This window comes from Toxotes jaculatrix, chromosome 3, assembly GCF_017976425.1.
Source record: "Toxotes jaculatrix isolate fToxJac2 chromosome 3, fToxJac2.pri, whole genome shotgun sequence".
Lineage (NCBI taxonomy): Eukaryota > Metazoa > Chordata > Actinopteri > Toxotidae > Toxotes > Toxotes jaculatrix.
In genome coordinates, this window is record NC_054396.1 from 26,931,925 (window position 1) to 26,944,534 (window position 12,610).

Below are 12,610 nucleotides of genomic sequence, written 5' to 3' on the forward strand. Positions count from 1 at the left end.
GAGTTGTTGAAGGAAGTTTCCTCCTCTTTACGTCTCCTGCGTAGGAGCCGGTACAGGAGACGTGACAGCCATGATCAAAGACCCTCAGGGCCGCCAGAACAGCGTGGAGGTGATGATGGAGGATAAGGGCGACAGCATGTACCGCTGCACATACCGGCCCACCCAGGCCGGACCGCACTCAGTCACCGTCACCTTCGGAGGGGTGGGAGTCCCCAAGAGCCCCTTCAGCGTAGACGTGGGGCCCGGTGAGTCGTTTCAGCTTCTCCACATCAAAGAATTGACTCATAAGTGTGGTAATAATTCCTCCACTTAAACTCAGCGTCACACATCTCATCGCCCCTTCATGTGTTCTCTCTCTGCCTTGTCCAGCCTGCGTGCCAGGGGCATGCAGGGCGACAGGTCGTGGTCTCCAGCCGTCAGGGCTGAGGGTGAAACAGGTCGGTGACTTCAAGGTGGACACCCGGTCCGCCGGCAGCGGGGACCTGAGGGTGGTCGTCAAAGGACCCAGTAAGTACAGTTCATGCTGCTGAGGCAAAGTGGAACTGCTCTGGTCTTCTATAGATTAGCTATAGTTTTTATGTGAGCTAACAATGTCTTTGTTGTTTAACTTTGTTAAGATCACAAAGGGTTCAGTATCTAATAACGAGCACTGCTGTGGGTTCTGCTTTGTCCCACAAACTGCTGAGTAAACCTGAGGAACAGGCTTCATGCTTTCAGAAAGGCAGATGAAAGAAATGAATGAGAGATCGTTACTGAAACCTCTGGGACAGAGGCTGCTCTGATGTGACGTCAGGCCCTCGGGTCTCTATTAGCCAAAAATCCATTGATCAGCTCCAGACAGGACAGATCTCAGGTCCCAGGCCTTCAGCCTGAGGCAGGACCGCATCACTCCTGTTTTCATTTATTTACACCAGAGCATGTTTTATAGAATTGATTTTAAGATCTTACTAATTACTTTTAAGGCTCTTCACAGTCCCTTATTAAAACATACTTTTATTAGAGAGCCTGTCCTGATTTTATTTGAGCTCTTACTGTTTTATTTGTCTTCTTCATCTTCTTAATCTTCTTTTTATATTTTATGTTAAATGACTGAAACTGGTTTTATCGTTCTCTCTTTTATATTCTCCAATTTTGTTTTTGATTTACTTCCCTGTGTGAACTTGAGTGTTGGAAAGTGCTCCACAAATAAAGATTATTATTATTATTATTATTATTATTATTATTATTACTCCATTTCCACCTGGCATTAACTGGCAATCTGGATTTGGTTTCTGGATAATAACTGATCATTGGCCCTTTGCATTTACACCTGGTTGTGATAAACAACAGCCGACAGCATCTGTTAGCTACTGTTTGTTTCCCATGTTAACAAGGCTACTGTCCCTTATAATGTAAGTTGTTCTTGGCTGGAGGATTTAATGTCTTCTGTGTTTTAAGGAAAGTAATTATACTTTGAGAGGTTCCACTGATAACTTCTATGGTTTTCTGTAATTCACTTAACTATATCAAGCTTATTTTTATTGTCAGCAGTTGTGTTGGGTGGGTATTTCTGATTACTCTGTTTGTTTGTGTGTGTTCAGAAGGCATCGAGGAGCCAGTGAAGCAGATCTCCAGTCAGGACGGTGGGTTCTCCCATGAGTATTATCCCAACAGTCCTGGCAAATACACCGTCTCCATCACCTGGGGGGGTCAGCACATCCCGAAGAGGTGAGCTGTAAACTCTGTGTGTGCGCTTTAAGGCATTACCTCAACACATTACCTCATCTGCTCTGAATGGTTGGATCCGCAGGGGAACGAACAGTTTTAATCCGGGCCTTGTGTTCTCTTTGTCACTTCTCTGTGGAGCAGATTGTGCGTTTCGTTGTGCAGATATTAGTAATAGTATTGATGCAGGGAGTTACAGAAATTTCACAGCAGCCAGCCAGATGATGACACGAGAAGCCAACTAAGGGTTTTTTGGCCGTGAGACAAATTTGTCTGGTGAGGTAATTTTTGAACATACAAATGAGCAGCTCCACTTGGACGAACAAATCAAGGATCCGAATTTTTACATGCAACAGAAATACCTGTAAATACATAATTAAATGAAACGAACATTTCACAGAGCCATAGCATCAACTGTACGTCTACATGGTTCCATCATAATCCAGACCAGAATCGTGCACAGGCACCATCACAGGTCACACTGGGTCAGAAAGTTCCCACAGTGAAGAAACTGTCTTCAAATCTTTTGGGGGTTTTGAGAAACTCTCCTTGAGCAGGATTCTGTTTTATTTCATCCATTACTGACTCATCAGGCTAATGTAACACAGGGAACGGTCGTTTCTCCCTGCTTGTCCACCAGACAGAGAGAGAAAATCCCTTACGTCGAACTGAACTCTGCTTACTTTTTGTGTAAGGAAATGTACTGTAAACTGTAAACTGTAACGATACTGAAGTTATTTTCAAGGGTGAAATGATTTTAGGACGTTTTTGTAGAAACGGTATCACCAGTGTTAGCTGTCTTTCATAGGTCCAGATGTGGTGATGTTAAATTTCCAAACTGTCAAAAATCACAGTAACAGCTCGTCCAAACCAGGACACCTGAAGTAACTTGAAGAGGGTTCAAATCATTTCAGCTGTTAAGCTATTGTGAAGAGATAGTAAAATACTACTATACTATACATTATTAGTAGTAGCAGTAGTATTAGTGGTTGAGGAGGAGGAGGAGTATTTTTAAAAAGTTTACTGACATGTAAAAGCAAAGCAAGACAAAATGCACAGTGAAAGTGACATTTTTCTAAAGTGAGGACATTTGGCTCGTCCTCACAGCCACAGAGGGCTGTCTGAGGGTAAAGACTTGGTTTTAGGGTTCAGGTTAAAATTAGGTTTAGGCTTGTTTAGGCTTGTTTAGCTGTGAGGGTTGAGGTTAGATTAAGGGGCTGAGGGAATGCATTATGTCACTGAGTGTCCTCACAAAGATAGAAGGACAAACGTGTGTGTACAATGAAGACCGTAAATCCCAACTAGTTTCCATCTCACACACACACACACACACACGTTTAACAGCCAGTAACTGCTGGAGATTGGTTTGCAGTTCTGTGAGGCATTTAGGTTGTTGATTTGTGTGTGTGTGTGTGCATGTGTGTGTGTATTTACAGCCTCACAGGCGAGCTCGTGCTGTGTGGCGTCTCTTGCCCCCCTCCTTCACACACCCACACAGACACACAGAGAAAATCTCACACTGTTTTTCATATACATCATGACGTTACCATGAAAGCTGCAGTGGATTGTGGGATTTTACTCATTTTGACAGTTCCTCTCTCTCATTCTCTTTTTCAGTCCATTCGAAGTGGTGGTGGGCCCGGAGGCGGGGCCTCAGCAGATCAGGGCCTGGGGTCCAGGCCTGGAGGGAGGCATTGTGGGTAAACCTGCCGCCTTTGTCGTGGAGTCCATAGGCACTGATGTCGGGGTGCTGGGTGAGTGTTGGTGACTCGCCTGCCGTCAGACTCTGATAATGAGTTTGATGGTCTTGAATCTGGACCTTCAGTATTTGTACCTTCGGTATTTGTTGAAACAGAAGGTGTAAAAGTGGGTTCAGCTCCAGCTGTTACTTCACTGTGCACTGAGCAGCCTCTGCATTCATCAGCATTTCACATCTTCTGTTGCTAACGGTCTAACGTGACCTGCTGTGTCTGCAGGTTTTGCCATCGAGGGACCTTCCCAGGCTAAAATTGAGTGCGAGGACCAGAACGACGGCTCGTGTGATGTGCGTTACTGGCCGACGGAACCCGGCGAATACGCCGTCCACGTGACCTGTGACGAGGAGGACATCGAACACAGCCCCTTCATGGCCTACATTGTCCCTGACAGCCACACCAGTGACCCATCCAAGGTCAGTGACTGACCCTCCAAACTTCAGGCACATGATGGACTGCGGTGGTGTTTGATCAGGTCTAGAGCTGAAAATAATGATTACCGGTTTTATGTTTGTAGGTCCAGGCGTACGGGCCGGGGCTTGAGAAGAGCGGCTGCCTGGTCAATCAGCCCGCTGAGTTCACTGTCAACGCTAAGGATGCTGGGAAAGGACCGCTGAAGATCACAGCTCAGGTGAGGCAAGATGTAGAAATCCACCTGCACTCATGTGTCTTAAATACAGACACACATCCTGTTTAAAAGCAACAACGGTTTCAATGATTCTGACATTCATACTGTGCATAGCATCTTGTGTGTCTGCAGGGTTCTGCGTCATACGAGGAAGATGTGAGAGATGTTTGTAGCAACAGTTGGATTCATAATGTTTAGCATGCAGCTGACAGAGCTGCACGCTCACAGGGTCTGTGATGAGCCCGGGTACAGTGACCTTAGACCACCTGGAAAGATGTTGAGGGCGCAGATGAGCATGTTTTGTGCACAGACAGAGAACCGGTCTGAGAGTGATGAGAACGACTGAAGACCTTTAAGACAAATTGAAGCTCAGCTTTTTGTTACGATGCCACTGGGACTGGATAGTTTTGAAAAATCATGAGTAACCAGCCTCATCACCTCCCGTCTGACAGGATGTTACCTCTCCGCTAGTGTTTACGGTAGATTTAGACAGTTTTCACTAAGTGATTTGAATGAATGAATGATTGTGGGAAATTGCAAAATGAGCCACCTTCTTAATTGTCTGTCTCTGTCCGTCTGTCAGGACGCAGAGGGACTTCCTGTGGAGGTGAAGGCGAGGAGTAAAGGTGACGGGCTGTACTCCTGCTCCTACACACCCGCCTCCCCGCTCAAACACACCGTGTCTGTCGCCTGGGGCGGAGTCAGCATCCCCAACAGCCCCTTCAGGGTAAGCCACAAATCGCAGAACCCTGTTAAAACAGGAAGTGATCTCCTGCCCAAATCTGGGGATCTGGTTGAGGCGCAAAGTGCAAAGGTTGTTCAAACAGAACCTTTAGTTAAAAACGAAAGCATCAGGGCTGTCCGATCAGAGCCGACTGTTTCAGAGGAACGTTTTAAGATGGCGAAGTCAAAACGTGCTAATATGCGCGATAAAACAAAGAAGCCTCTGATTATCATCACTACATATATTGAGGAGAGGTACAGCTTAGTTTAGCTGCACAGAAGGAAATCACACACACAAGTGAACTGATATTTTAAAAGCTAACTAACTAGCTTCTACATTTACCACCTTGCCTGTTAATCAGACGTGTAATTTGTCCAGTATGACCATCGCAGCGGGAGCGTCATGTGACGTGATGCCGTTAGTTTTAGTTAGTTCACACCAACATATTATTAAAACCGTAAAAAAAACATTTTGTTGTCGACTGAAAAAAACACGACTGCCACTTTATGATCAAAAATGCAAATGCAGCTTATGTTTTACTGAACGTTTTGTTTTTATTCATTTTAGCTTTTTATGTGTAATATAACCATTAACAACGCTCTGACCTCTGTGTGTGTGTGTGCACTGTAACAGCTCACTAATCATAACATTTTATTAAGTTTTTTTTAACTGAAGTTGCTCTCTGAAGATGATTTCATCAGCGTTTGCACTGACCAGTCTTTTCTGTACTGTAACCACTGTCCATGCACTGTAATTCACTTTGCTTTGTGTATTTTTTTCTAACACTGTTTTTGGTTGAGCTTCACCTGAGCTTCACTAATCTGGACCTTTGTGAGGAGTAGATTGAATCTTAGCAACGACATCCTGATCCAGTGTTTGATATCAGCCAATACTAAGTCTGACACTTAGATTTTCTCAGATATTGATGTGTTTTCTTCAGATGCAGTTTGTCGAACCACTGTAGCTTTTTGACATTTTTGTTAATTGTAGGTTCAGTAAAATTTCAGATTCAGATTCAGATTTTATGTTCAACCTCGCAAGTTGGGAAACGTGAGAGGTTCAGATAAGTGAAGCTCTGCTGTCGTCTTAACGGCATGTGGTTTATGTTTTTTTTGTGAATTAATTTTTGCTCCTGTTAAATGAAAACCTTTTCACTTGATGCGTGAAAGTAAAAACATCCACCTTTAGCATGGAGAAACATGAAGGTGTTGAACTGACACAAGAAAACTAAAAAGGTTTTCATTTTACAGGTGAGATAAGCACTAACCACTCTTCCCTGCACTGTAACCACCTTCAGTTTTGTGTTTTTAATCACAGTTTGGGAGTTTTTATGTGCTTTGTGCTCATTGCTGTCATGTTTCTGACTTTGTTTATCAGCTGTCTTCGTTTATAGTTTCACCCATGGGGTAAATAAGTCTCATGAGAAACTGCCAGTGGGTCTCAGATATGTTTGGGGACATGTCTCTGTGCAGTTCAGGAATTTACGACGATGCCAACAGGCTTCAGGAGTTAACAAAGACATTCCTTTTTTTGTGTTATAAGACGACAGCGGTACAAAGTCCGAAAGCTGTATGACAGAAGAACTGTTTGGTTGAATTTTTGGCTCTGTCTTTCTTCTGGCTCTTATGGCTGAAGAGGAGCTTTGCACTGGTCCAAAAAAAATCATTTCAACTTGTCCAGGGAAGTTTGTACTTGTCTGAAAAGTATTATTTCAGGTTTAGAGCTGATGTCACTGTGTTGATTCAGCAGGCTTGTTGTGAGCTGCAGCAGCTTGCAGGCTGCTTGGCTCCGACGGCACCTTTCTCCAGCTTTAATGTTGATACGTACGATTGATAGAAGGTAAACAGTCACACCCAGCTCTCAGCACTGCTGGGAACATACAGCAGCAGCAGTGACACCTTTTCATTAAAAATTAGAAAGTACAGATGTCAGCGTGGGAGAGAGGTTTATGAAGGAAACCTGATCCAACCTGACTTTACCCTAACTGGCACTAATATCCATGGAAAACAACACAAAACTGCAGCTTTTGAGTTGTTGTTCTAGTGTATGAGAAACACTGAATACTTACCTTTGCTGACAAGACTTGATCTTGACTCCACAGTCACTGGACTGATTCACCAGAGCTTTTGTGCTGAGTTCAGCTTTAGTGGCTTTCACGTGAATTTTCTCTGTTAATCTGCTCTGCTGGATTATAAAGTGTTCCTCTAAAGAGGCACCGTCTGCAGTCTGTTGTGAAACAAGAATCGATGGCACAAATGCACCTTTACAACAAACTGGGATTTCAGTTGGATCGTTAAGTAGTCACTCCCAAAATCAACATCATTCACTGAGGTTTGAGTCCTCTGCTCTGTTTGCTCAGAGGGTTTATGAGAGTTGTGGTTGGAGTTAGTAGTTATTATGACCATAATGTGTTTAATGTTAAAGTCACTGGGTAAAGAAAAGACTTTTTTTTTATTCCTGACTTTGTTTTCCAAGGCTAATTTAGTTAATGATATTCTGTGCATGCACAGTTTTTTAATGCTTGCATTTTTTTTCCTCTAACAAACATGAATCTGTTTCTAACTAACATGTTGATTGAAACTCACCTTAACCACTTAAATATTCACCAAATTAACTTAAATGGAAGTTAGATTGGTTTCAAAATAAATCCTGACATGTCATTTAAATGTTTTATCGTGTTGTTTGGTTCATTTTAGTTTGCTGATTTTCATAAGCTTAATGTCTTATTTTCATTTTCTATTCTTCTCTTTTTTCTAATAATTTGATAATACATTTCACATATTTAAGATTTGAGTGTTGTGTTATAATTTCCTTTGTTTTTGAATTCAGAATTTGGGTCTAAAGAAACACGAGTGACTATAATGTTCATCAAGATCTGAAAAACAGGAAGGAGTAAATGCATCACACTGGCCATAAATATCACTACAGCATGTGTATATGAAACACTGTGTAGCTGTGTGTGTAAAATAAGTTCTAATAAAAAAGAAAAATTATCATCTACTTTTTAAACACGCTTTGTGGCTGTTCAACTCATAATTTATTTTTATGTACATGATAATTACATGAAAAACTTTTGTTGCTGCCAGCATGTAAAAACACATTGAGCAGCTATAAAAGAAAAAAACTAAAATACAATCTTTTGAAAATAATGAGAAATCAGTGACATTAATTCTTGGCATGTTTTGTGGCTCCTGTCCAAATCTAGCCTCCCTTGAATTAATTAAAAATATAAAAAAGCACTTTCTGTGGCAGCTGTTATACAGGTTAGTGAATATTGTTCGACAAGTTGTGTCGTCTGACAGTTTTTACCATTTTTACCTAAACTACAATGACTTGTCACTTCTGAATTAATACGGTTTAGTGAAATTAAGCCAAGCAACATAACATATTTACAAAGGTGCTGAAACACATTGTAGTGTGTAATATATAAAGACCGAAAACTAGTGGATCCAGGATGGGTCCCTGTGGAACTCCATATTTAGTGTTCATTCTTTGTAATGGTAAAAATAACAAAAACCGATGAACTGTTGTTTTAAACATCGATCAGGATCAGAATGGAGAAACATCTTTAAATTAACTTTTAAAATTAAAATGTCCTTTCCTGTCGGTGCCTGTAGGTGAACGTGGGCAAAGGCAGCCACCCCAACATGGTGAAGGTGTTTGGTCCTGGAGTGGAGAGAACCGGACTGAAGGCCAACGAGCCCACACACTTTACTGTGGACTGTTCAGGAGCTGGAGACGGTAACACACACACACACACACACACACACACACACACACACACGGTAATAATCAAGACAGGAAATCCCCACAGACTGTTTTATTTGTCTGTGACAGCAGTTTCCATCTGTCAGAACAACACACAAAAAGAGACACACTAAAGAAGTCTACACACTACACACTGCTACGAATACACATTCATCTTTATATTGTCTGTTGCTGATTACAGCACACACACACACACACTCTTTTCCCTGGTATGCCCTGGCGATGATCTCACAACAGAAATATCCTGAGAGGAAATTCATCACTCTAACCTTCTTGAGCAGAGCAACTCACACAAAGACACACATTTCATCATTCACCTACACACAGCAAGATCAAAAACACACCAACCACTTTATCAGGAACACCACACCGATACTGGCTAGTCCCTTTGCTCTCAGACAGATTTATCAGCTGCTCGTTTATGTTGCCAATCTCCGGTTTACCACATCCCAAAGGTGTTAGACTGGACTCAGACCTGGTGACTAAGTATGAAACCAGTTTGAGACAACATTTGCTCTTTTGTGTGTTATCATGTTGGAAGTAGCCATTAGAAGATGGAAAACTGTGAGCATAAAGTGATGAACATGGTCAGCAACAGTACTCGGGGAAAGGGAAAGAAAGCGGGAGCAAAGAAAGCATCTCGAGTTGTGATTGCTGCATAAACTTGTGGAGGCCCCCCTCTCCATACACAGGAGGAAGACATCCCTATTGTAGTTGTTTTATGGCCATATGGCGGCTGTTTCACCTCCCTGTGGTGATTTTGTGTTTCTTTCTGTTTGTTTTATGTCACTGTGGGACATCGCTAGTTTTTCTTAGCAATAAAAAACGAGACTAGTAAAAGGTCTGAATATTTCCTCCACACTTGTGCACAATAGTTCATTGTGTACACTGATGCACGGTATGAACATACTTGTCTAACTGCATTGTGCTGATTGCCCGTCCTGAGCGGGCGAACGAGCTGCGGGGGAGCAGGAGAAGGCCGCAGAGGGAGTGATGATTGACTGTCAGCGGTTTCCCTCCCGCTAAGAATCTGTGACCCAGTTCTGTTGTCTGACATGGTTTCCGATCTTGTTCCTCTCATACTCTGAATTCCTCTGCTGTGATTGATGGCTCAGCTCCGCTGCAGGGAGCACAGACTGTGCTGAACGGTTGGTTCACTGTTTACATTAGAGCTCGTGTCAGCGTAGCATCCCAGGGGCGAAGTGTCGCTGACATGAAGAAATGAAACACAAACTATCTAGCACCATCTTGTGTCTTTACAGTGAAAAAATAACCATTGTATGTCCTCTAATCATAACTGTAGTGACCTGGTCGAGATATGGCTGTACATCTGCTTTGCCACTGATTTCTGTTTTGTTCAGCTCAAATAATTGCGTGTGTCCGTTGTTTCAGGTGATGTCAGCGTGGGCATTAAGTGCGACGCCAACATGGTCGGTGACAAAGAGGCTGACGTGGATTTTGACATCATCCCCAACGCCAACGATACGTTCACGGTCAAATACATCCCTCCTGCTGCTGGAAGACTCACCGTCAAAGTCCTGTTCACCGACAAAGTACAGTCGCACACACACACACTCACACACACACACACACATGCACTGATGAAACTTTACAGGCTTAAATCCAGATGTTGATGGGAGAAATAAACATGTACAGTAGTTTGTTCTGGTGATTTTTAGTGTGTATGTTTTCACACAGGAAGTTCCACAGAGCCCCTTCCAGGTCAAAGTTGATCCTTCCCATGATGCATCGAAGGTTAAAGCAGAAGGTCCTGGACTGGCTCGCACCGGTGAGACACACACACACACAATCAGAATGGCTCAAACCACTCTTGTTCTCATCTAACTGTTGCCCTTTAAATCTCTGTCTCTGTCTTTCTACCTGTGCAGGTGTAGAGAGCGGGAAGCCGACTCATTTCACAGTGTTGACTAAAGGAGCTGGTAAAGCACCGCTGGACGTTTCCTTCTCCTCTCCCGTCAAAGACTTTGATATCATCGACAACTACGACTACTCTCAGACTGTGAAATACACACCTGTCCAACAGGTACGTCAAACACGCCCCCGTGCAGCAGATTTGTCTTTATCAACCCAAGATGATGATCTGAAAAATTAAAGAGCTGTGGACAGCTGAACAAATTCTCCACAGCTCCACAGGTCACCTCCTGACTTCACCTAAAATGGACTAATTATTGACCTGTGTGCTGAATGTGTCTGCAGGGGGAGATGGCGATCGCGGTGAAGTTTGGAGGAGATCCCATCGCCAGGAGCCCCTTCACGGTCGGAGTCGCGGCCCCGCTGGACCTCAACAAGGTCACCGTGGACAACCTGGATGGAAGTAAGAAATCTTGAAGTGAAGTGACTTGTTAGCATACATTTAAAAGTTTAAATTTCTGTCAGTAAATAAATTTCCAGGACACCAGAGAAAAGTAAGCTCTTTCCATCGTGTACAGTATAAGTACATAGTATTGATCGAGGATTCACTGGGACTGTGGAAGGTCTCATGTGTACGTTATTGTTAAATTGATAAATGTCAATTTCAGGAGTGGAGGTCAACCAGGAGCAGCAGTTTATGGTTGACACCAAGGGTGCAGGAGGTCAGGGTCACCTGGAGGTGGCGGTGGTGAGTGTCAGATGCTTTTTAATTAATTATTTTTTAAAGCATCCATATGTCCTAGTTTTTCACTCAGATCACTCAAATTTGACGGTAGTTGTTCAGAGGATCAGTTCGTTGTTGGTTTTGGAGACTTCACCATTCCCTGTGTGTTTGTAGCTGAGTCCCAGTCAGCGCGCTGTACCCTGTAAGGTGGAGCCTCAGCCCAGCAAAGTAGACGTCAGTTTGGTCCGTTACACCCCCACAGAGGAGGGGGTATATGCTGTCAACGTGTCCTACGACGGACACCCTGTCCCAGGGAGCCCCTTCCCTGTGGAGGCCCAGCTGCCTCCAGACCCAAGCAAGGTAACATCAGCGTCTGATCCTAAAGGTGGTGAAGGTTTTACTCTGACGGGTCTCTGTTTTGTGTATTTTTTATTTTATTGGCTGACCTAAGGCAGTTTTAGAAAAGTTTAGAAAAGTTTTATATCCTCTTCACATGTGAATGAGCCATAGATGCCAATTAATATCTGCAGTGCCCATCATTGTATCATAGTTTTAGATTTGTCTTTATTAGTGAGTCCAGAACATCTTATAGCTGTGCCTGAAATCAGCAGGACAAAAAAGAGAAATTCACAAATGTCCTCCCCCCAGGTGAAGGCGTTTGGTCCGGGTCTGAAGGGAGGCTTGGTTGGGAACCCGGCAGAGTTCACCATCGACACCAAGGGTGCCGGCACCGGAGGTCTGGGGCTGACGGTGGAGGGTCCGACCGAGGCCAAGATCGAGTGCTCGGACAACGGCGATGGGACCTGCTCTGTCTCTTACCTTCCCACTGAGCCTGGAGACTACCTGGTTAACATCCTGTTTGAGGAGGTCCACATCCCGGGCTCACCGTTCAGAGCCGACATCCAGATGCCCTTTGACCCCTCAAAGGTGGTGGCGTCAGGGTCGGGCCTGAAGAGAGCTAAGGTGAGGGTCAGGATTGTTCAGGTGTTTCTGTGTTGACAAACCTTCAGGTGAACATCAAGTGTGTTTCCATCCACCTGTCTTCATGTTTATTATCATTTTAAAAAAAAACTGAATTGAAAATGAAGGAAATCTAGTAAAAAGTTGAAATAAAGCAAAAGGATTTTACACCTGGCTGAGCTGGAAATGGTGTGTTGTTAAAAGTGTGATCCGACTTGTTGCATCTGTGCAGGTCGGAGAGACCAGTGTGGTGAATGTGGACTGTTCTCAGGCCGGACCGGGCCAACTCAGCCTGGAGGCTGTGCCAGACTCATCCCCGACCAGCCCCACTGGCTCTGCACCAGGCTCAGGTACCACAGTACTGTTTTCATTCATCAGTAACCAGTTCATACGCTACCAGCTGTACATGAGCAGTGTACACTCGGCTCTCATTTTGTACATTCAGTCATTACTTCTGTGGCGAAAATGTAAAAACT

General features: G+C 43.7%; 1 protein-coding gene across 2 annotated transcripts in view; it reads left to right on the forward strand.

Annotated features, from left to right (window-relative positions):
- LOC121179729 (filamin-B) overlaps nt 1–12,610 on the forward strand; it is a 56,932-nt gene that overhangs the window by 26,073 nt on the left and 18,249 nt on the right. For both annotated transcript variants that reach the window (XM_041034723.1, XM_041034724.1), the window contains exons 9-24: nt 45–245; nt 370–507; nt 1,581–1,707; nt 3,322–3,458; nt 3,681–3,874; nt 3,976–4,089; nt 4,670–4,813; nt 8,428–8,551; nt 9,971–10,131; nt 10,277–10,367; nt 10,468–10,622; nt 10,796–10,913; nt 11,119–11,198; nt 11,349–11,534; nt 11,823–12,137; nt 12,367–12,484. In XM_041034723.1, the coding sequence (XP_040890657.1) occupies nt 45–245; nt 370–507; nt 1,581–1,707; nt 3,322–3,458; nt 3,681–3,874; nt 3,976–4,089; nt 4,670–4,813; nt 8,428–8,551; nt 9,971–10,131; nt 10,277–10,367; nt 10,468–10,622; nt 10,796–10,913; nt 11,119–11,198; nt 11,349–11,534; nt 11,823–12,137; nt 12,367–12,484 (2,403 nt within the window). The remainder of the gene's footprint in view (nt 1–44; nt 246–369; nt 508–1,580; nt 1,708–3,321; nt 3,459–3,680; nt 3,875–3,975; nt 4,090–4,669; nt 4,814–8,427; nt 8,552–9,970; nt 10,132–10,276; nt 10,368–10,467; nt 10,623–10,795; nt 10,914–11,118; nt 11,199–11,348; nt 11,535–11,822; nt 12,138–12,366; nt 12,485–12,610) is intronic.